The sequence below is a fragment of the Odontesthes bonariensis genome, chromosome 3 (assembly GCF_027942865.1).
Source record: "Odontesthes bonariensis isolate fOdoBon6 chromosome 3, fOdoBon6.hap1, whole genome shotgun sequence".
NCBI lineage: Eukaryota > Metazoa > Chordata > Actinopteri > Atheriniformes > Atherinopsidae > Odontesthes > Odontesthes bonariensis.
Window position 1 is genome coordinate 10,279,827 of NC_134508.1, and position 24,973 is coordinate 10,304,799.

The 24,973-nt window shown below is 41.4% G+C and overlaps 1 protein-coding gene across 1 annotated transcript in view; it reads right to left on the minus strand.

The window, feature by feature from the left end:
- Window positions 1–24,973, minus strand: part of cntn6 (contactin 6) — a 71,441-nt gene that overhangs the window by 27,593 nt on the left and 18,875 nt on the right. Inside the window, exons 9-14 of the mRNA XM_075459967.1 lie at window positions 24,783–24,912; window positions 24,346–24,496; window positions 11,437–11,564; window positions 10,682–10,854; window positions 6,850–6,967; window positions 1,062–1,220 (exon numbers count right to left, since the gene is read on the minus strand). Coding sequence (XP_075316082.1) covers window positions 1,062–1,220; window positions 6,850–6,967; window positions 10,682–10,854; window positions 11,437–11,564; window positions 24,346–24,496; window positions 24,783–24,912 — 859 coding nt within the window. The remainder of the gene's footprint in view (window positions 1–1,061; window positions 1,221–6,849; window positions 6,968–10,681; window positions 10,855–11,436; window positions 11,565–24,345; window positions 24,497–24,782; window positions 24,913–24,973) is intronic.

Here is a 24,973-nt window from a genome sequence, read left to right on the forward strand (position 1 = left end):
ATAACAAACAACTGAGCAGAGAACCAATTTGTATTTTTAGGCACTTTGTTTCTAGCGGCCTGTCACAAAGGAGCATAATTGCTTCCCTTTTCTTTAGCCGTACAAAAATGCAGACATAAAAAGAATTGCACCAACAAGGTGATTACCAAAGAGCTCTTAGCTGAAAACTAGGCAGGTGTCAGCCCGGTGTGCAGTGTGTCCCTAAAAAATGAAGGAACCTGGACAAGTGGAGGAAACAAAAGGTGGCAGGTCTGAAAAACTATCTGCAGCAGATGAACATTTTCTGAAAGTTACGTCCTTAAGAAAGAGGAAAAAATCCAGCAAAGACCTGACACAGGACCTGAGAGATGACCTCTCTACTGTTACTCTACCATCTACTGTTCACTGAACAGCTCATCAGAAATGGGCTCCATGTAAGCGTGGCTTTCAAGAAGCCGTTCTTAAGGAAGGGAAACAGGGAGAAAAGGCTGAGCTGTGCCAAAGGACACAAGAAGTGGGCTGAAAATCAGTGGCTTCAGGTCTGATGGAGGGATGAATCCTCCCCAGAGCCCGGACCTCAACATTACTGAAGCAGTGTGGTATTATCTTGGCAGAGAACGGAAGAAAAGGCCTGAAGAACTATTCCTGAAGACTACTTAAAGAAATGACAGAAAGTTGGTCTCAGAGGGTTAGTATTGCACAAACTGGGGCGGCCGTGGCTCAGTGGTTAGAGTGGGTCGTCCAATAACTGGAAGGTTGGTGGTTCAATTGCCACTCAAAAAAAGATTAGTGAAACTGACAACTGGAGGGGTGTCCGTCCACCTCCTTGTCATGGCCGATGTGCCCTCGAGCAAGGCACTGTACCCCCATGTTCCCTGGGTGCTATGAATGGCTTTTGTCTCATAGACTGTATTTCAATTTGTATCATGTTTCAATAAATGGCAGCAACTTTTCCCCGTTTCCCTGCTAATATATAAAGAAACGGAGGACTTCTCGAGCCTTTTGCACAGAACTGCATATCACATGATAGTTCCTTTGCTTTTTTTTTTTTACTTTACTACTTTTCTCCAACAGTTGTTTACCTGTCCTGACAGTCTGCCAGCCAATGGAAAAGGGGCTTCTGGCTTGCACCATGTACATGGTGACAGGACTGTGGTTGTCAGGTCCAGAGCCCCAGGACAGTTGCACGGTAGTATCAGTAACATCAGTCACCAGCGGGCCCTCCGGGGCCCCGGGAGGTCCTGCAACAGCAAGAAACATAAAGAGACACTTGCATTAGCCTCGCATTAGCCTAAGGTTTCAAGTAAGCTTCCTGCTTTGCTCCATGAGACCCCACCACAGGTGTTAAGAGACTCATAACTCAGGCTCTGTAGGACACACCAGTCTCATAAATATTGAATATTACAGTTCAGTGGGAACTGTTACGGACAACAGGGAGGCCCAAATGCACGACACAAAGAGTTAGAAATAAAATCCTTTTTTTTGTCTTGTATCAGGGAGTGAAGATGGGTGGAGGTGAAGGCTGGGGAAAGCTGGTTAAACGGGGCAGAGCAGGATGGGAGCATGGCTGGATGATTGATTGGCAGGCATGAAGATGAGCAGGAAAGCAGGCGGGTACGCAGTGATCCACAAAGGCTGAAACAATGAGCAGGTGATGACAGCTCGAAGAACTGAGGTTGATATACTGAAGGACTGATAGGTGGATGGAGCGCTACTGATCAGTAACCAGGGAGACAGGAAGGTGAGAGGAGTGCCACACCCACAGCATGCACACACATAAAAAAAACAGACAGTCAGAGGGATACACAGGAGAGAGGGACACAAAAGGAATAAACTGGAGGCTCTGTTGTGAAAAGCAGTGTGTGAAAAACTAAGTCCACCCTGTGATTCAGTAGCTTGTAGAACCTACTTTAGCAGCAATAACATGAAGTAATTGTTTTCTGTACGATGTTATCAGTCTCTCACATTGTTGGGGAGGAATTCTGGTCCACTCTTCTTTAAACGTTGCTTCAGTTTGTTGAGTTTATTCAGCATTTGTTTATGCACAGCTCTCTGAATGTCCCATCACAGCATTGCAACCAGGCTGAGGTCTGCACTTTGACTTGATTCTTGACTCTTTACTTTCTCACACATTCTGTAGTAGATCTGCTGCTGTGTTTGGGATCATTGTCCTGTTGATGACACAGTTTCAGCCCAGCTTTATCTGTCAGACAGATGGCCTCACATTTAACTCTAGAATACTTTGGTATACAGAGGGGTTCATGGTGGACTCAGTGACTGCAAAGGTGTCCAGATCCTGTGGCCGCAGAACAAGCCCAAACCATCAGCCCTCCACCACCGTGCTTGACAGTTGGTGTGAGGTGTTTGTGCTGATATGCTGTGTTTGGTTTTCTCCAAACGTGCTGCGTTGCATTATGACCAAACATCTCCACTTTGGTCTCATCTGTTCCAGACGTCTTGTGGTTTGTTCAGATCTAACTTTACAATCCTAAGCTGTGCTGCCATGTTCTCTTTAGAGAGAAGAGGCTTTCTCCTGCAACAAACCATACATGTTAAGTGTTTTTCGATTGGCACTGTCATGAACTTTAACATTTAACATGCTAACTGAGGCCTGTAGAGTCTGAGATGTAGCTCTTGGGTGTTTTTGCAGTTTCTCTGAGCATTGCACAGTCTGACCTTGGGGTGAACTTGCTGGGATGGGAAGACAACTGTAGAAGACAACAAAAGACAACTGTCTTGAATGTTTTCCACTTGTGAATAATCTTTCTCTCTGCAGAATGATGGACTCCAGATAGATTGGAAATTCCTTTACAACCCTTCCTAAATTGATGGGCAGCAACAATCGCTTCTCTAAGATCATTGCTGATGTCTTTCCTCCTTGGCATTGTGTTACACACACCTGAATGCTCCAGAGCAGCGAACTGACAAAACTCCTACGTTTGTGGAGGTGCTCACACTTGATGACAACCAGTTAATCAAGCGCACTGATTAGAATTTACAGTTTTTCACACACTGCTTCTGGAATTTGGCTTAGTTTTTATTCAATGAATAATGTCACGGTGTAATCTGTCAGATGTTTTTATTCAGCTGGGGTTGCATTTACCGCGTTTTAAGACCTGGTAAGAACCCGATTACTTTTTCATTCTGCTGATATGAAAAATGTTAGAATTGAAGGACAAATACCTTATTTTCCACATGACTGTAAAGAAAATCCTCCTTCTTCAAACGACTGAGTATATATGTCATCATGTATGAAGTTCGGCGGCAGTCACAATCTGTACCTAAGTAAAGCAAATTTCTTTGCTCTAAGAATTTCAAGCGACTTGAAAGTCATCATCTTTACTGTGTGGTTTTGCAGTTGTTTGCCTTTTAACCTTACGGTTTTTTTTGTTTTTTTTCTTGTACAGCAAAGATTAAGCTGGGATTAAGTTTTCAGTATTAAGGTGTGCATTCTTTTGACTATGTGCACTGTTGTCAAATAGAAACAGCAAGAACATGGAACAAAGAATGTAAAAAAGGATTTCTCCTGATGGAGCCCTGCTTACCCATCACTGACAAGTGAAGGGAGGAGACAATTATAACAAGAGACGATATTCATGTCAGGTATTTGGAAAAACAGGGTTCTTTCCACTGGAATTAGCAGAGGTTCTAACATGAGATCAAACCGTCTGGAAGTTGGATAACTGACATGAGATTTCCCGCTAAGCCTTACAAATCTGCAAAGGCAGGACTGTACCCTCAGTGGGACAACCTTCTGCTGGTGTAAAATCACGAGGCATAAGCAATGCCTGGTTTCAGATTACACAAATAAATGTAGAATTTGTATGTAAAAGCTGCAAAGCCTAGATTGGCTGCAGACTCTTTCTAATCAGAACCTTCCAGACGACAATTTATTTTGCTGCTTGGCAAGTGTGGCCAGAACTTTCATCTCCATTTTCATACCGTTGTTTTCCACCGAGCGTTGGCTTTGCTTTGAGCTGAAAAGTGGTGTGGAACATATAGGCACAAATGGAAAAAAAAGAACATTTCGTTCAGTCTTCTCCAAATGTGATTTTTGGCAGTGTCGTCGGGTGGCCGGTAAATGGTCAGGGCTGATAATTACAGCGGGGAAAAAAATGCATAAAAGCTCATGACAAAGGCACCGCCAAGGCTGCTGCAGATATCAAGCTACTAAAATATATAAAGCATAAACACATTCACATAACACCTTAAATTTAAGAAATATAGAAAACAATGAAGGAATAAGTACAGCTAAGCTATGGTTGCGGAATCAGCCTTGTGTTAGAATGCTAATTAAGCTGTCTTGATCTTTCAGTGATGCAGACATTCACAAGAGACTGAGTTTGGGAGTTTATGAGCCAAGTTCAACCAGTCATGACTTAACCTAAGCACGTGTTTAACTATCATTAATATGTGAGAAAACTTCCCCGGAGCATTTTATGAACTGGTTTTAAATGGGGTAAGAAACCAAAGGCTTAAAACTGCTCTGCTAATGAAGGATGGTAACAAAGCGTTGGGGTGCCACAGATGAAATTGATCTTTATAGTGGTGAACACCTGGGTGTCTCACACGACAGTGCTGGAGGCTGAGCTTTTCGGGACACTTTTATACCGACAATTAAGAGTTTAGTATCTGCAGTATGTAGTTAAGTGTGGCTGTTACAACATGCAGGTGCTTTTCTCCCACATCTGAGGGAGATATCGCATGAAGCGCACATCACATTTGCCATTCTGTTTTTATGCGTTTTCACACTGTGCTGATAAAGCTCTCAGTGTACTTTTTTTTTTATTTATTCATTAATGTCTCTGTCTTATTTCTTGTAACTTGGCTAAGAGAGCAACATCCCCATGCAATTCATATACCATGATCCAGAGATGGGGACTCAAGTCACTGTGACTTGGACTCAAGTCGACTCGAGTTGCTGTTTTGATGACTTGTGACTTGACTTGACAAAAAATATAAGACTTGAGACTCGACTCGGACTTGGAAGTTAAAGACTCGGCACTTGACTTGACTTGAGACACGATGACTTGAATGACTAAAGTGTTAAGCATCTAGCATAACTTCGAACTTTGTTCGTCATTTAAAGATCCATTCTGAGGCTGTGAGTTTCAAATGATCCATACCACTTAAGCATTATACACGAATATATATATTTATTCAGTAATGATCCATTTTAAATGTCAAACTTTTGGTAGCATTAGGCCAGGAATACTTTCTTTTTAGTCAAATGTACATGTAAGCCACGCGCTCCGTTGTGGGCATAATTGCTCACATACTTGCGGACGCTTCCACCAGGGGGCGCACCAGATAACTTGGAATGGAATGAAACATCATTCCTGCTCCAATACTCCAACATTTTCCTCAATGCCTGGATGTTTCCAAAATAGTACTGATCTCTCGCCAACTATACTGATAAGCAAAAGGTACATCATAAAGATTCGGGTAATTAGAGACTTTCTCTTCGAGCTCGTCTTCAGAACCTCCGCCATGTTTACCGCTGCCGACGCTATGACCCTACACGCGGTCAAATTTTGCCCTATGCTATCCCGGTTCATTTCTTAGTACACACACAAATGACGCTCCAGATAAATGCTGGACACACAAAGCAGCCATCATAACGCATTTTCGTAATTATAGCAAGAATAATACTGGCCAAACATGCAATGCTAATAACAGAATGTAAGTGCAATTCTTCTGGATTCCACTTTCTGTTTGAACTAAAGCCCGTCCTGCTGCTCTCACAGTAAATTACGAAGTAGATTTTCTACTTACGAACTAAAAATGGAGAAAACTAGCAAGATTCCCTGCTAAGCGAACAGTTTCACAAAGAGGAAGACAAAAGAGCCAATTTTCACCATCTGAAACACCTCAAACGCAAAAAAAATTCACAGGCAGTTCACGCAAAGTCTCTATTGGGGATTTTATTTTAGCAGTGTCCCTTTTGCGCCAGTTGTTGACAGTCATTTTCTTTGTCACCAGCTTCTCAATGTCCGAGTTGCCGTGTGCTATTGCATAAAAGTGGCTGCTCACCTGCCGGTGATCGGTTTTGTCAGACTAGTTGGACAACTCAGAGATGGGTGTTATTTTGCAAAGTTTCAAAAGATGGTAAGTGTTTCTGCATTTCCAGACTCCTGACCTTCATGTAGCTGGTATCGTAGCATTAGACAGTCGGAATTTAGAGTGACAGTTGATTTAGCGGTAGGATTCATTGCCAAGCCACCATGCAAGCAATGGCACCCAGCAACACGGACATTCTTCGACTGAGAAAATAATAACAAGGTAAACAACTGTCTGATGAAAAACAGATGGGGCGTAAAATTCACTATACATAGTGTTTTCGCTCAAACAGCTATGACATTTTTAATGGGTCAGTAGTTTTCTGAGTAGCTGTTAACTTAGGACACAAAATGCTCAGAAGTACACCTCAAAACCTCTCCTAACAAAAAACAAAAAAAAAAACAATATAAAAATTCTAAATGAAAAGTTCAGTCAGGAAACTTAGAATTCTTCACTTTTTTGTTTATTTTTGCAACCCACCCTGGCAATCTAAGCCGTAGACTATTGACGAAGCATTAACAGTGTTTAGCATGAAGACGCCTAGTATTCAACTAAATGATAATACAAGAGGAGGCTGTAGATATCTATGAGACTGAAGTTTCAACATCTAATATTAATATCTATAACTTCAACAAAATATACAGTGTGCTGTTTAATTTGTCAAAAATCTTTGCTCGGCAGCTCTTATTCAAAAGCTGAGACATATATCTTAATCTGAAAAAGCATTCTCCTGAAAAACAGGACATGAACAACCCTGTGGAGAGTGATGCAGAATCCCAAGCAGTGTTGGGTAAGATGAAACAGGCATACCTCTGACAATTAAGTCTGCTGCAGCTGAAACTGTGTCAACTTCAGTGTGTACCATACACACGTATTTCCCAGAATGCTTCAGCTGGATGCTCCTCACCATCAGGTCACCTGCAAATCCCTAATGATAGATACAGACACATATATAAACGTCTTAAAAAGAAGCATAAAAAAAGCAATAAAAGCAATAAAGTCAAAGTACTGAAAAATCCTCAGTCATGTAATGTAAAGTCTCCATAAAAGAGCTTGTAAGAATCCACCAGTGGACAGCTAGAGGGGGGGAAGAAAATGGCATGACAGTCGAGCAAAACAAATTTATTCAGCTTTACATTGTAAGAGAGGCTGCACAAAAATGACTTGTTTTGAAACAGTTGTTTTCTGCGATCAGTCTCTGCTGTATTTACACATACCCTGACAGCTCAGATGAATGAGTCTAGCAAGAATTTTCCCGGATGCTTTTTTCACTTTATGCTGTGCAAACACGCACCCTGACAAGCAAAGGTTTTAAACTTTCCCTTTTTTCCCCCCCTGTAAAATACAGCAACCACTTCTGTGTTAAAATGACTAAATAAAGCAGATTAAATGGCTTTTGGTTATGCTTACTATGGAAATGTCAACAACTAACAACAATGTAAGCTTCTTTGCTTTTGCTCAGGAAGAAAGTGACTGATTCACTCAAACGATGGGTTGACCTCCTGGCAGGAGAAATGTCACCCATGTTCACAGGTTTTCTCCTCAGACACGCATTAACATCTGCTGGCTTTTCCGGATTTCATTTTCTTTCTCACAGATAATTAAATAAGAACTCTGATATTTGTCAAAGACTTAGATCAATTGAAAAAAAAATTCAGTTGTACTTTTAATCAAATGTAAAACTACAGCAAGCAGAAGGGTAGCTTAGCTTAGCATTAGTCTGTCTAATCTCTAAAGCTCACTCATCACCAAATATCTTATTTGTTCAATTTGTACACAAAACAAATGGATTAAAACATAAATAGTGTGTGTTACTATATTTTTTGGCTGGGAACACTGAAAAAATAAATGTCTTAGCAACTAGCATGGACTCAAGAATTTTACTTTGTTCTGTTTAGCTTAGCAAAGAAAGAGTTAAGATAATAATTATTAATGTCGTTATGAGTTTAGGATCTCTTACACAAAATAATTTGAATTAGTGAGCCTTTGAAGCCCCCATGAGTGAATTTAGTATGAACAGAGCTGCTATTTCAGTCCGTTTTAGATATATTTATTCTAAGTAGGGCTAGCGGCAGCATTTAATTTGAATGAGGATATTTTGTTTGGCTCTGGTTAAAACAAATCCATTTTCCTAACAAGATGCTACATGAAAGTGACTGGTAGAGGTTTTATGCAGGTAATGTGAGCATATATCCAACCACCTTAACTTCGTGACCTCAAATACCATCTGCCGTCTGAGTTTGTTAGTATTCCCTCTAGTGGAGTCCTCTGGACAAGAACAATTACGCCGACAATGCAACAAAGCAAGTGTGTTCTTGGCCTAAGAGCCCTTACAGCTTCCAGGGAGCTGCGTTTGTCACCACCTGCTTCCTGTCTCTCTGAACTTTCCGATCCATTAAAGACAAAAAAGCCTCCCTAAATTATTTTTTAATAAAAAATTTATAATTTAACAAAAAAAAAAGAAAAGATAAATAAAACCTGCGTTAATGCGGGATAAAATATTTATCGGCGTTAAATTACTAACGAGTTAACGCAATAATAACAAGTTAACTCGTCCAGCCCTAATTTTTTCCTTTCAATGTTGTGATTTACTCTTACACCATATATCACTTTTAAGAGATGATTAAAATATTCAATCAATTACAGGGAGTGACTTTAATTGTCCGACTTTCTTGAGAAATCTCTGTCATGAGGTGAATGAAGCAAATGCAGGCACATTACTTGGGGTTGTGGGTTCAAGACCAGGAGGTGGCAAAAACACCCACAGAGAGGGGACATAGCAAAAGCAATAAGGATATGGGAAAAGCAAAAACAACTGTCAAATGACAAAGGTCGAAGGGAAAGTGATTGAGAAACTGCAGAAGCAACACCGACACGGAAATGGTAGAATAGCAAGCTACTGGGAAATACAAAAATCAATACAGCAAAAAGCAACTGAGAAACAGTAAAATGAAAAGTTATTGAATAATATCAAAAGCTTTATCAAAGCAATAAAAACAGAAAAAGCAAAAACAATGCTGTAGAAAATAAGATAAAAACTACATGAACAAATCAGTTAGATTCCATAAAAATGATAATACAAATATTTTTCCCAATGCATCTATACTTTCATGCATTTAAAAAAATATATTTACACATTTTTCCACTTCTACACTGAATCTCTCATTAATTCCGTTTTCTAATTCCTCAGTCATTTTCCTAATTAATTTACAGATTTATCCTTTTTTGTGGTGCTCGTATCATTCCATCGAGTTGGTTCAGTCCAGCTCATCAGAGCATGCTTTGGCTGTCCATCAAGTCTGCCCCAGCAAACGTGTACGACCCTGCTCGGCCCGCTTATTCCAGCCAAAAATTCAATATTGTGAGCATAAAATACGACTGCACTGTTGCTCAGCCGATTCACCAACTACATTTGTAAAGCACCCAGCTTATTGGGTGGACAGCTTTCGGCTGTAGTAGGAGAGATGTTGTCAAGGTAACTGCATCAGAATCAGCTGTTTTCAAGTATTACGTGGCTTCTGATGGGTCTGCCAGATCTCATGTAATACAACTAACTTCATACATGATCGAACGCCACACGTCCATTCTCACAAGCAGTGGAAAACAAATCAATGAGTGTAACTGATAATGTTGCAGCCTCAGAAGGAGGACAGGGCAGAGCAGGCTGCAGCATCTCAGGCTCTGTATGTTATATTCTGAGGTGCGCATCAAAATAAGTCCTTCACTCGTGTAAAAGTCGGTCAACATGATGATAAACGCTGCATCTGCGTAAGATGGTGACGCTGCTCTTGCAGTACAGCATCCACAAGAGTCTCAATTAAATCGGTAGTATTTTTTTTTCCAACCAGCATTCGAATTGCAGTAAAAAAAAACGTTTGTTTGCAATTGCTAAACCTAACAGACAGCCTAATTAGTGAGAAGGGCAACGTTCAGGCCTGCTGTTGTTTAAACGGGTCACTTTAGACTACAAACTGAGTATAATAACTTAAAATTCTGTTTGTCAAAATAACAATTATTGTACTTATCATTTACTGTCCCGTTCGAGCTGATCGTTTTATGTTCTTCACTCATTCTTGGTATTCACAGCATCCTCAATCTAACCAATTAAGACGAGTGTTTGCTCGAGCATTTAAAGCATAAACCAGCGCCCACAGATGTGGCCACGCGGAATGGCAGTCAGCGGTGGTGCCGATGGGTAAATTACAGTATGTCAAAGAAAATAGAGAAAAGGAAAAAAAAAAAAAGATTGCTTTTGATTGCAACCCACTGCATCATGGAGGGCTGTGTTATTTGACATATCTGATGACAGCAGGTAACATATAGAGAAAAATCCAGCTGAAGTCACCAGAAAGCGAACGCTAAGAAATTGCTGTTTTAGTGGGTGTTGGCGTATCCTGTCATACACCAGTGTAAGCAATGTCAATGGATGATTTGACATGCATAACCAACACTGAAAATAGATTTAGTTATTTCTAACATTTCTCTCTGTGGCTTATAAAACAGCATGGATCCGACATGTTGGTCAGTGAGCTTTACAAGTTTGAAAAAAAAGGCAAGGCAAATGCTTCAAGCGGCTCTCGAACTTTCATGAGTACACGCATTATATTTAGCAAAACTCTCCAGACTCAGGCACTGTACACACCCCTCCAATCATCTCAAAGTGCTCCTGCCTGCTGAAATCAATGGCTTTGCCGTTGAAAAACCACTTGAAGACGGGGCTCAGGGAGGAGTCGCCGGACACTTCACAGGGCAGCACGACGCTCTGTCCCACGGTGGCATCCGAACTCAAAGGTGGGACGATGATCTTGGTTGGCTCTGTAGCGATACGGGAGATAGAAGAGGTTAATTTTTTACTGTCTGTGAGACCGTATCCTAATAAAATCCGGCCAAATGAAGAAAGTAATAAAGCTTAATTTTCCCCGAATAGTGTGACAGATTCTGGTCTATTAGAGTAATTAAGTGACCTTAAATAACTTCACTTAGGAAGCAAAAGCCTTCAAAAGCTCAGTGATGAATAATTAAACACACTGCAGTCACATCTAGAAACAAATTAAACGACTCTCCCTATACACACATACACACATATGTATAAATAAAATCATCATTGTTTAAAAACACAAATCTGAAAATGCTACGGGAGCTCTTTTTAAATTAAATAAAAATATTCTCCAGTCACTGCCATGGCAGAGGTTTGCCTCACTCTGCTACATGAGCAATAACTCAAAGCTGACAAAACCATGGATGAGTTATACGTCTGTCAAAAGCCGGTGGGAACATAAAACGGCTTTATATTTCACTATCAATTTCATGCTTGAGGTAGTATTTTTTCCCTCTAACAAAAGTTTAAACCCTCGGTTTTAGGAGACAGTAAAAACCTTGGGCAAAGAATAGAAATACCTTTCACCACCAGTATCCCTGCGCTGCTGGATGCTCCAAAATGGTTTCTGGCCACACACGTGTACCTGCCCTCGTCGGATTTGGAGATGTTGGTGATGCGCAGAGTCCCATCCTCCATGATAGTCTGTCTGAAGAGAGTGACAACAGCTAAAAACAGCCTCTGTCTGTTTATTTGCTTATGATAACAAGTAAATAAACCACAAACCAAAAAAAAGCGGGGTATTAGTGTAAGATTGAAATAAAAACAGAGTGCAATGATTTACAAATCTCATAAGTCGATGCTTAATTCCCAACAGAAAGCAGAAAATGTATCAAATGTTGAAAGAGAGAGATTTTACTATTTCATGACGGGGCAACAAAAGGCTGGAAACTAAAGAGAAACAGCTGGAGGAGGATGTAGCAGCTAATCAGGTTAACTGGCAACAGGCCAGTGACATGACTGGGTACATGAAGAGAACCTTTCAGAAGTAAAGATGGGCAGAGGTTCAACTGTCGGCAAAAAAAAAAAAACAATTGTTCGCCAATGCAAATGAGACGTGGCACAAAAATCAGCGTTAGATGCCCGTGATCTTTGATTTAAAAACAGACATGATTCCGTCATAGGAATCACGGCATGGCTCCAGGAACACTTCCATAAATCATCGACTGTGAGCACAGTTCACCGTACCATCCGCAGATGCAGGTTAAAGCTTTAACATGCACAGAAGAAGCCACACGTGAACATGATCCAGTAATGAAAAAGTGTTCGGTGGGAAATTCCCTTTGGAAATCATGTCTGATGCCGCTTCCAGACTGAAAAATAGAGGGACCATACGGCTTGTTATCAGTGCTCAGTTAAACATTCTGCATCTCTGATGGTATGGGGGTATATTAACGCAATTTGAACGTGCGATTCTCACATCTGGAAAGGCACCATCACTGCTGAAAGGTACACACAGGTTTTGGAGTAACATATGCTCCCATCCAGATGATGCATTTCTCAGAGGAGGCCTAAACCACACACATGCATCTATCACAACAACATGGCTTTGCAGTAGTAGAGTCCAGCTGCTGGACTGACCTGCCTGCAGTCCAGACCTTTCATCACCTTAAAACATTTGTCACCATCATGAAACAATAACATGCGACAAAGTTCCATGGCTGCTGAGCAGCTAGAATCCTATATCAGACAAAAATAGGACAACATTCCTCTCCCAAAGGTCCAGCAACTGATCATCTCAGTTCACAGACGCTTAGGCTACATTTACACTGTCAGTTAAATGTTACCCAATTCCGATTTTTTGCTCTCATGTGACACAGATCGGAAATGTTTTTTGACCATGTAAATAGGACAAGGACGCATGCATTCGGATATTTTGAGATCGGATACAGGCCTCCTTCATATGTGGAAATTTATTAGATATGAATCGGATATGTGACAATGCGACTGCCGTGTAAACAGGCAGTTCGTATATTCTTACACATTGCGTTCCACACGTCATTAAATATGCGAGGATCTGGGATCGGTCTCGCACCCAGACACTCCTCTGAACAGTTGAGGAGGCAATAATTGCAGCGTGTGCACAGGATGCAATAATGGCCCTTTTCCTCCTTCTCTGCCTTAAAATCCTGCCAATGTTGGGCGAACTTCTCATGTACCGCAACACTAGCATCACACCTATGTCAACGTCGTCAATGTTTCAGGTGATAGGCCAGTGTAATCGCGTTAATCAGATATGAGTCACATTATTAAAGTACGTGTAACCACACGTTAAAAAAAATCGGATTAGGCAAAAAAAAATCAGATCTGGGCATCAAGACTTGCAGTGTAAATGAAGCCTTACAGACTGTTGTTAAAAGAAAAAGGGATGCTCCACAGTGGTAAACACAGACCTGTCTCAAATATTTCTGCTGCCATCCAATTCAAGATGAGCTGATATTTTTCATGAAATAGTAAATCATCTCACTTTCTACAACTAATATGTTTTCTGTGTTCTGTTGTAAATATAATAATAACTTCTAAGAGTAGCGAATCATTGTTATCTGATTTTATTCATACTTACACAGCACCTCAACTCTGGAACTGGACTTATAGTTCTCGGCTGTGACACTTTCTCATTTCTCAAGCCGTTTAAACTTTTTCCCCCATTTCCCCCCATTGAATTCGGACTTTAATAGCTCTAAAATATGTTCCAAAAATCTATTTGCACGCTTCAGAAGATAACAATAGCCTTTGCCGAAGCAGAACAGATTTGGTGCAGGGTCAGCATAGTATTGACAGCACAATAGCTTAAATGCACATCGTAATTGGACACACAACAGGGCACCAGGTTAAGGGTGGGAGGGTGATAAGAGCGGAGCAGCGCTGGAAAGGGGCAGTTTGAAAAGGATCTTCACTCGTAGTCTTATCGCTCTGCAACATGCAGAGACAGTATTCACGTTTCACAGAGGTAATACGATGGAATTCCACATATAGACGAATCTCATTTGAATAAATGTATGGCTGGGAATTTGATGAGAGCACTAGAAAAAGCTGGAATAACACAACAGTTACTCAGAGGATTCGTGGCCTCGTTGTGGCATGAACATAACAGCTGGTGGCTTATTTTCTTGAGCTATATTTTGTTTTTTGTAATCATAATAGGGAAGAGGGGAGGGTGTTGGGCTTAATTTGGGTGCGAGGCAGTGGGATACTAGAAGAAAATAAAAAAATAATTAATTGATAACATAGGATTAAAATAAAAAAAGAATCATGAATGATTCATCCATAGTAGCTTTTTTTTTAATGTTCAGCCACTCTCTCGGTGTTGGAGGGTGCATCAGTTTAGATGCTTTCAAACGTCTGGGCAACTGGGAACTAAATGCCTGCTGGCTGAATGTTGTCACTTATTCATGTCAACGGAATTGACGAATGGCACCGATACATGCAGGCCTTTCAAATGTGGGGCTCCATGAGATTAGGAAATGCGACGAATCAACTTCCTCATCTTCATTAGTCAGATTTCCACTCACAGCCAAAGCAAATCTGAAGCAATCTTGTGAAAAGCCACAAAACCGAAATGTGAATCAGACATTTTTGTTTCAATAATCTTGGCTGCGTAATGTTGCCAGAAGATGGCAATGTAGGCTTTGTTGCCAATTAACTAGAGGAAGTAGTTTTCCTTACTTGAAATAAACGTTTCAAATAAATCCAGAATTTATTTAGCCGATTTTACAGCTGTAGGTTTTATTTAGAGTTTAATAACTGTAGTTACGTTTGGGTTGGTTTATAAATTTGTCAAGAATTTTGTATTTAGTTTTGTAGATTTGGATGGTTTGAGCACACATTTACCAACATTACCAATAAAAATAGTCTTTCATTTTAAAGTATGTTTGTTTTATGAATCAGTGAAGGCAAAAATGAAGGCACTAGTGCCATTCTAAAAGTCTTATAGAAAAAAAACGTTATATTTGACTTAAGTTTCAAGCTACCTGTTGGACAACACAATCAATAATCTACACTGAAAACTCCAACAGAATCATATGATCATCTGGATCATCTATAAAGATGAAAATGAAATGGAATGAAAAAAACAATTTGAAAAAATATCAACTGAGCAGTGTTTACTGGTACCAATTTAAAGCTTAACAGCCTAAACAGCAGTCAACAATAATAAAGCAAAAAAGTAGATGGGCAAAAAAAGGGCTCTGTCGCTTGTTACACTCACTTTCATGAGCTCATGGTCATTACTGAAAGCAACTCAGATGAGTGTATCCATGTTCTAAAAAGCTCCCTGTTCAAAGAGCCTTTAGTTACAAAATGAACCATAAACGTGGAAAGGGAGTGGAGGCAGGATGATTTTAAAACCTGCAGTAGGTATCCTTTCCCCCTTTGCTTATAATGCTTTGTAGTGTGGAATGGCTATTTTGGCGCCTTGGTTTGAAACAGATACGTCTCGGAGCATGTCAACACACGCATAAATGAGGCCGATTACGCTCCCCTGTTGTGACCTTTGGATTCAGCAAGTCAAACAGAAATGCTGTGAGCAGCCGACTCAAAAATCAAACAATCTCATATCGGCTCCAAAGAATAAACATGTATTCACTCGGGCCAAGCCGAGGCCCAGAGAGCATGTCTGACACGCGGTGCTTTGTGCTGATTTATTGACAAAAATATCAAACGCTGAGTGATGGAGGCGCACCGAGAACATGACCTGAGGGGCAATGAGGTGCAAAACAAATAGAAACGTAAAGAACTATCTGCTTTGAGAACAAATTCCATTCCAGGCTGTGCATTTCTATTCTTGTCCAAATGCACTGCCTGTGTAATGCCTCGGTAATATCCCCCCGCCTTTTCTCAAGAGAAAATATGATAAATAATCAGTCCCACCGGCTACATGCAGAGGCACGTCCGGTGGGTTACGAAAAGTGAGACTATGGCTGTACATGTTGACCAGAGCTAGAGCCGAACAGCAGGAAAACACTTCATACGTCACCTGACACACACACTAGCCAGCATGCAATTAAAATATATAACAACGGCGGAACGAGCCTCGGGTCAGACTGACTCTTTTTTATTTTTGGCATCTAGAATGTGCTCCTTATTACGTTAAACAAAGAAATACCACTCACACCACTGCACTTTCATGCGTTTTTTCCTCAGCGCTGTGTTTGCCATTTTCTGAAATAAGACATTTGATTGCAGTTATTTGTTGCATCAGATAGTGGAAAACTCTTTCAAGACATTACGATTCATTTCCAATTTAATCCCAAACAACATGGCACAGTTGGGGACCAGTGGGGACTCACACCCACCCACAGTTGGATAACCTTTGGCCAGAGAATCAATCTGGTGAGCATATTATGAAAATTCAAATGACGTTGTGTAGACCTCATTTCACCTACAAGTGCAAACTGGAGCAAATTCAGGAAACCCTTCGCCCATTTATGGTTAAATCCACTTTGGATTACGCCCCTCTGCTGTAGTCGGCAAACAGACCCCTCTCGGATCGATGACCTCCTTCGGGAGATGGGGTCTTGCGGGGATCGCATAAAATGTAAATCACCCTGCCTGATAAGCCTCTTGTTAATTAAGAAAAAAAAAAAGCTTAACAACACCGTCAACATAAGAAAGAAAGCGAGTGACCGCTTCACTATGACGATGACACAGGCAGCGTTTTCACCCAAATTGCATTTCAGAGTAAAAAGAAGCCGGAAGTTGCTATAAGACTCAACCATATTGGTTGCCGCACGTAGGAGTTGTAAAGTCGACACAGCGGCTGTTTTTACATGCGCTTGAACTCGACAGTGACACCACTGCCCCACAGGAAGAAGCGTATTATGTGTACACAAACATAGCTGCACTTTCACCCTATCTGCGCTCATTGAAAGCGGCCTTTGATACTTTGTAACCATCGCAACAGCTTCAGCGCCGTAAATTTTTAATGTTCCTCAATCCTCACAGAAGCCTGTAGAGACGGACGCGCTTGCACACTCTTGAATGCAGCTCTTCCTCATTGCATCAGACATCAGGAAGTGCCAAAACAATATCAGCACCTGGTGTGGCAGGTACTGTGACATCGATACTAATTCTAAGAAAACAGTAAACATGAACATCGCATAAACTCTACATTTGAAAAAAAATTACATACAGTACTTAGTGTAACATTAGAAAAGAAAAACTCTATTAGTACTATAATGAGGGAAGCTCCACCTTTGAATGAGGAGGCAGGGGAGAACATTTGCTCTTGTCACACCCATGGACTCACGTTTTTAGTTTCATGTTTTAGGTTATGTTTGTGTGTCAGTCCATGTTTAGTTTTTAGTCGTATTTTAGTTTCCCTGCACTCTGTTTATCAGTTTCACTCACTTCACCTGTGTTTTTTCCCTCGGCCGGAAAAGGGTGGAATGCCCTCTCCGGGTTGGAAAGGTGATCCTTCCCCAAGTGGAGGAGTTTAAAAGACAGAATGGACAGCTGATTCAGAACAACAGCGACAGGTGAGGACAAGTTTCACTCTGTTTTAGCCTACATCAAGTTCGAGACAGTTTTGAAGATGGCCAACTTACTGGGGAGACAAGGAGGTCCGCGAGCTCCTCAGCCTCCGAGCAGAGGACGTTATTTACCGCTACATTTCGGGGACTATAGCGCTCTTGTATTCTCCACATATGTTCTTCAGCGGCATCCCACGTTGTAACCATCCACACCCCGTAAAATAACATCTCCATGAACTGCATATACAATTGCAAAAACGAGTCCTCAAGGTGTATTTAACCCTACCTCCGACGCATGGCTTGTCCCTACGTCATTGTGCCTACGTCATTGTACACGCCCAGCATTTTCTGTGTTTCGTGTGACGCTCTGCCACTAGGCAACGCCCCCTGAACTCGGCTTCAGGCGACACGGGTCACCTAACACGCCAAGCCTTCACATTGCTTGACGCGGGTCGAAGGTGCAATTTGGACCCGCTAAGGTAGCGGGTCGCAGTGTGAAAGGGGCTTATGTTTCTCGGCTGGCATGGGAACGCCTCGGGGTCCCCCCAGAAGAGCTGGAGGAAGTGGCCGGGGACAGGGACGTCTGGGTTTCTCTGCTTAAGCTGCTGCCCCCGCGACCCGATCCCCGGACCAGCGTAAGATAATGGATGGGTGGATGGATGGTAATGGTATGTTATGCCAAAATGTGGACAAACTAGCAAACATAGGGCCTGCTCAGGTGCTAAAGTGATGGTCATTAGGAAGAAGAGCCTGAACCTAACGTTACCCTCAACATGCTCATTGGTATGTATGACCAACAAAAAGTGCTCCATATTTAGAGTGCACATATGCAAACTGCATATTCAACTGCATTGAAAGTTGCACAGAAATGATTTCTAGCGTCGTCACTGACCAACCTCATTGGATTTAGAAAATAGAAACGACTTCACAATTTGATGCCAACAACACACTCCAACAAATGCTGGGAGAGAGGCAAAGAAAGACGGAAAGGTTTAAAGGAAAAAAAAACAAAAGCAGCGTCACTCTGGGAGATTCCACGGCCAGCGGACAGGTGAGGGTAGAAAAGGAGCTCGCACAAAAAGCTTAGCCTCTCCAATCAGGGGTGGCTCATGGGTCATCACTTCGTCCCAAACTCAAAATCAGATAATCATCAGTGAGTTCTGAAAATATTTATTTCTCAAGGCAAGATTACAAAGAATTTTTGTCTTTCAACATCGACAGAGCCTAACATTGTGAATAGATTCAGGGAGTCTGAGGAAAGTTCACCTCTGAGCCCTGAGAAGGCACTGCATTAGAAACTGTAATGCCACAGGGATCAACATAACTACATGGGATCAGGAGTACCTCGGAAAAAAGCATTCAAAGCACAGTCCACTGCTGCATCCATAATAACAAACTGAAACTGCATGACAAAGGAAGAAGCCGTATATTAGTCTGCGCAGAAAAGCCGCAGAGTTCTCTGGACACAGGATGGACAGAAAGACGGTGGGCACGTGTTCCGTGGTCAGATGAGCCCACGTTTTAGCAGCTTTTGGGAAAACGTCTGGTTCTACGAGCTAAAGATATGAAAGATCATCTAGACAAAAGCCAGCATCCGTGATGGTATGAAGGTGCATCAGTGTCAGTTGCATGGGTGGAAGTACCACTGGTGTGTATTGTGTGCAGTACATGAGCATTTTGGGAGGCACAGGGTGGAAACATCTTTTAATGGTCGGGGAGTGTTTATTTCAGTAGGACACAGGTAGTTTTATTCTGCATTGCTGTGTTCGAAACCGCATACTTCTCCTACTCAGGGTTGGGGAGTAACGGATTACATGTAACGGCGTTACGGTAAAAGGATACAAAATAAAAGTAACTGTAATCCGTTACAGTACAAGCAAAAACGATGTACTCAGATTACAGTTACATTCAGTGAGAATGGGGGTTACTTAACAGGATTACAATTTGTGCGAGGTTGCAGTGACAGAAGTACAGAGCGGCAGGGTCGGACTGGGGGAAAAAAAAAATCGGCCCTGGCAATTTTCCCCGGGACCAGCCCCCCCTCAGTATTAATTAGTATCTCCAATCTAATTAAATAAAAATTAAAAAAACGAGCACAGACCGCTCATACAGTCATTGGCATGTACCCATAGAAAAAATACACACTCACACACACATCACACAACCTGACTATCGACTGCTAACAACCATGATCAGTAACCTACACAAACCCAGACACATAATGGCTCGGCGGCCAGCAATCGGATAAACCAATGAAGTGAATCAATCCTGTGAAAGAATGAAAACAAGTGAATGAAACCTGCACTCACCCATTATGAAGTTAACTCTGCCAGCCCCATAATCTTGCCCCTGCTCAGCCAACTCCTTGACGTTGGGTATGGTTGGTAACGTTACGGCGGCTAGCATTAGCAACGAGGCTGCTAGGCTTGCTAAATCGGTAAGCATTAAGCATCAAGGCTACTGAAGAAAGCTAGTCTTTTTAGCTACGTTATATTATCATCTTTCTTCTCGGCTATAAGTTAACCTTTGTTTACGGCCACTGGCCTAACCTAACGCGCTAGCTGTCAAATCACCGGAGGTTTTCACCGGAAGTACTGGCGCACACACACAAGCAAGGGTGTGCAAAGAAAAATAAAATGTGATGTAAAAGTCTTACTTTGCTTATTTATTACTAAAGTAGAGCACTTCATTGTCATTGCACATGTATTAATGAAATGCAGTTTGGCATCTTATCAAGTGTAACGCGTGCAGATTGTATAGCATGCAGTATTTAGAGATAAAATGCAGTTATTTACAGCTAGTGTAAGGAAAGATGGTTCATAGATATGTGCAGAATAGATCAATTACCTAGGGAAATGCATGTATGTGCAGAGAATGTATAATGTAGTTATGGCAGTACAATGAAAAGAAAAATATCATGGTATAAATAAATGTGATAAATACAGATGGAATCATGCAGATAATATACAGATTATCCTATACCATAAATAGGTAAAAGTAATCCAAAAGTAATCCAAAAGTAATTAGTTACATTACTTTTTTTAAGTAATCCAAAAAGTTACACTACAATTACATTTTAAACAAGGTAACTTGTAACTGTAACGGATTACATTTTTAAAGTAACTTACCCAACACTGCTCCTACTACTCCTACTACTCATACTGACTTTTTTCCCGAATGCATATAGCCTGGCTGACGCGTCCACAATCTCGATGAGATGGTGGTCTGGGAACTAGGTGTGCGTTTTCTCGTATTTGAGGCGTGGTTTACGAATGCCTAGAGCCGTTTATTGGGCGCTACGAATGTCTATCAAATGACGTCAGGTTCTTCCCATGCTGCTTTGCGCGCAATTCATAGCCAATTGTATCACTTATACCAGATGACGACAGAAATTCGACGAGGAAGAAGAAAAAAATGGAAAATAAAAGTAAACTTGCGCTCTAAGCTACTTAAATTGACAACAAAGTAGGCCTATATGCTATATTCTACATGAATTTTTATGTTGTAGAGTTGTGAATTTATTTTAATAATGGAGAAATTGAGCAGCCTTGCTTTGTTGTCTACAGTAGTAGATCAACCCTCATCTTACTTTGAAGCTCCCAGCTCCCAGAAGTGACGTCGACGCAGCTTTAGCAGCAGAAAAGCTATCAGGCTTGTGTTGATGATAATAATAAACTCCTGGACTATGTACAAACTTCCAATTGCATCGTTTTGTGAGTACAGACCATATTTGTACTACTGTAGAAGTTTGGTGTCATGACATGTGATTTTAGTGTGGTAATTTTGGAGATACTGCCAGGGTCCGTTAGCGCTTGTACTAAACTATTCGGGATAACTCAGTAACTCAGCTGATGTTCAGCCAATATCGGAAAAACTTCGGGTGGGCTACTTGGCTGGATGTCACGGTTCAAATGACCCCAGGTTGAATCTACTCCGAAACACTTTCTAAGGCTGCATTGAACGGTAACGTTGTGTCCGCTGTCATGTTGGATTAACACTCTACAAGCTTCGGTGTAGCGCATAGACGTCGTCATCGTCTTGCTGCCCCCCGCCCCCGTTCTGTGATTGGTTCCCAAACTCTGGCAAAAATAAGGGCGGTGGTTTCCAGGCTGACTTTGCAGTGAGAATGAAATCGAGCGCAAAGCAGCATGGGAATTCCCAGGCTAGAATGCATACTAGATTCGCCGAAATGTTGGGTATGCATCATGAGGTTACTACTCATACTCAAACTACCCAAGATGCAATGTAACGTGACGTCGACGATCGTCATTTCCTGTCAAAACGGCAGTTTCAAGCTAGCTACAACGAGGGTAGGTTCACTTCCTGTTTTCAAAACAAAAGCATCAATTGTATCGTAATGGCTTTCCCTATGATAAAAGGCAACGCGTATTTTGTGAAATTTGTGAAAATAACCGGAAGTGCGTTGCTCACTGCGGCTAGCTTTAGTGACGCCAAATTTGACGGAACAAAATTGTAAATAGCCGGTATTTTGTCAGGTTTTCAACACGTTGGGGATCTAAACGACTACTTTCTCGCCTGAAAATATTTCAAATGTTGCTAAAGTTTACAGAGTTTAGAGCTTAAGTGAAATCAGCTTCAGGCCGGCTGATTTCGGCTCGGGCAGGAGCGAAATGCATTGTGGGTAAACGCTCTGCATACTGTCTGATCGATGAGTATGCCGTATGCAAGTATGTAGTGTAGTATGTAGTATGCGGTTTCGAACACAGCCCATGTTTCTGTTTGACTGTCCTGTGATCAAGAAGGTGGAAGAATTAGTATCCTTAGTTCCCAAATGATTCAGAAGTGTACTGTAAGGGAAGGTTGATGAAACACATTGGTAAAAATGCTTTAATTTAGTTCAAGAATCAAGAATCTTTATTGTCACTATGCAGGCATAATGAAATTTAGTGCAGGAGCTCTTGGCTTTGGATACAGAAAAAATATAAAAAAGATATCTAAATAATATACAAGAGAATAAAAATAGTGAAAGTTAAAGTAAAAAGTTACAGTGCAATCCGGTTGTTGTTTGACTGTATTGCACATGTTAGTTTTGTATAGTTGTATAGTTTTTGATGTATTGATGTATAGTTTTTGAGTTTGTTGCTGGCATCAAACTGTGAATTTGGTTATATTTAGGTCAGCGAAGACAAGACTTTCCTTTGACTTGTGTTTGTTAAATAAAGGGTAAATCAAATGAGCTAATTTAAGTTACAGATTTAAGTTTTTATTGACTTTTGGCAACGTTTGTGGGAGTGGTGTTTGTAGAATAAGAAGAGCTGTATGAGTGACCGCGTCGATAGGTGAATAATAAACGCTTTGCTAAGCGCACCGTAGAGCTGAGATCGGGTGAAATGAGCTACATGTGCAGACCATTTATCATCTGGAGGTCAAATTGGCAGGTGACCTCACATTCGTATCGGAGCGGACTCTGAAACTGTTTCATTGGCATGTTGAGTTCCCCATTTTAAAACGGCTAACTGCTTTATAAAATTAATTTACAGAGAGACTACATTGTTTTTCTTTCTTTTCATTTCAAAGCCTCGCTCTGTGTCAAGGTGTTGGAAGTTGCTGAAGCTGCAGTCTGACAGGAACAAGGAGGCGAAAGTCGGGGTGTGAAAACTGAACCTGTTATATAAGTTAATTATACGGCTTCAGACTGAAAAGGCTTCTTTACACAAAAGACATGCTTTGCACTCCATGTCTGCTGGTGTGGGGCTATTATGAACAATGTTATAAAGGGAAAATGCCAAGAAATCAAATATGGCCCTTCAAAATAATAGTTGAAATAATAATGCCACCAGTTGGACCTGTAGAGCCTCTGATTGGAGCAGCTCTAATGAAAGCCAGACTTTCTCTCAGCAGATTCATACTGAAATGTGTTTTCCACTGACTGTTAAAGGGGACATCAAAAATGAAAATATGCATCTCAGAGCATGTATTAGGATGTCTGAAGTGACTACCAGTGAAAACTTCTGACACAAGATAACTCTGTTATCTTGTTTGGGGCAGCCGTGGTCTAAAAATATGTCTTTAAGTGTGCTTTACAGTGTTCCATCACAGTAGCAGATGAGCTCCTGTTTTCTTGCCTTTTCGATTCACTGCAGCTTATAAAGTTCAATTAACTTAAGAGGAAAAAAATGAGCTAATAACGCTCTACAGGTAGTTTGTTTGTTTAATGTTTGATGTCCTGACTCGGAAATCCAAGCACTTGTTGGCGTTTACTGCTAAACTTGGAATTCTGGATCCCCATTAGTTATTACGTGCAACTCCACCCTTCTACACCATATCCACCGGGGCGGTGGAGTTGAGTGGCTGTCTCACCCTATAAAACTGCCTGTTATGAACGTAGGTGTAAAGACATGATGAAAAAGGGTGCTTTTGTACTGTATCATATCATAAGAATTCAGGAAATTCTATTAACTTGTGACAAAAAAAGCAGAATTTATTTCCTTTAATGAAATGTGCCTGAGCTCTGTTGGTAGTTGAGTGTATTACTGTCTGCCAAGGCCCCCTACAGCATAAAGAAAATGGTTATTGTAGCTTATAGATGTTGCCTCAGACTTTAAATTGTAACAGCTTGCAGCCCTTCGTGTTGCCTGAATTAAAAAGTTTCACTGGAGGATATAGCCGGAATACTTTTCTCTGTGGTTTGCACACAGAGAGCATCCCTACGTGGTCGCTGTGAATCTGCTTTGAACATTCAAATGGAATCGTGTTATTTATCTTGTGCACTGGACAACTGATAAGATTGCAAAATCACATAGCTGCCCTATTCTTAAATGAAAACTTCAACTGGCATGTATACACAGTTTAGGTTGCTGACAAAGCGCCTTTAAGGGGAAAACAATAAACAGTTTTTGACCAAAACAGCCTTTTTAAAGCAAGACTGTGAAGAAACATAAATAACAACGAGCCTATGTAAGCGAGTGCCATCGGTGTGTTGCGCTTTCAGCACCCTACCTCTCGCTGCTCTTGAGGAACTCGCCGCCTCTCCACCAGGAGATTGAGGCCCTGGGGGAAGCACTGGGGCGACACTCTAACACCATCTCCGCCCCCCTCTGGATCACTGTGGACTTCTTCACGGGCCGCTGGGTAAAGTCAGGCGGCGAGGCTGAGGAAGAGACCCGTGTTGAGGCCATTTGTCTCGCTTTGTGGAGGCGCAACAGCTGCGCGCCAGCCAAAATGTCAAGTGCACCACCAGCAATAACAGAAATCAGATTTAACCAGCAGACGGGCTTATTGTTTGAAGTAATTATGGAAAGAAGAAAAACGTTCAGGGGCTGGTTAAGCCTGGATTCAAGTACTGGTTAACATTAAGATAGGAGGCAGGGTTATTCTACTTGCAGCCCAGTGTACAGACAGCACATCACTGACTCTGCCTACGGTTTAGAACTTACCTACAACCTTGAGCTCAGCGCTGGCATAGACAGATCCAAATTCATTTTCTGCCACACACTGATACATCCCCGAGTCTGATAAAGTAATCTTGGATATGGTCAGTCTGCCGGCTTCGACATGGACCCTCCCCTGAAAAATCAAACACGAGGAGATTTTCTTGCTGCGTCCTCTTGAAAAATAGCATCCACAC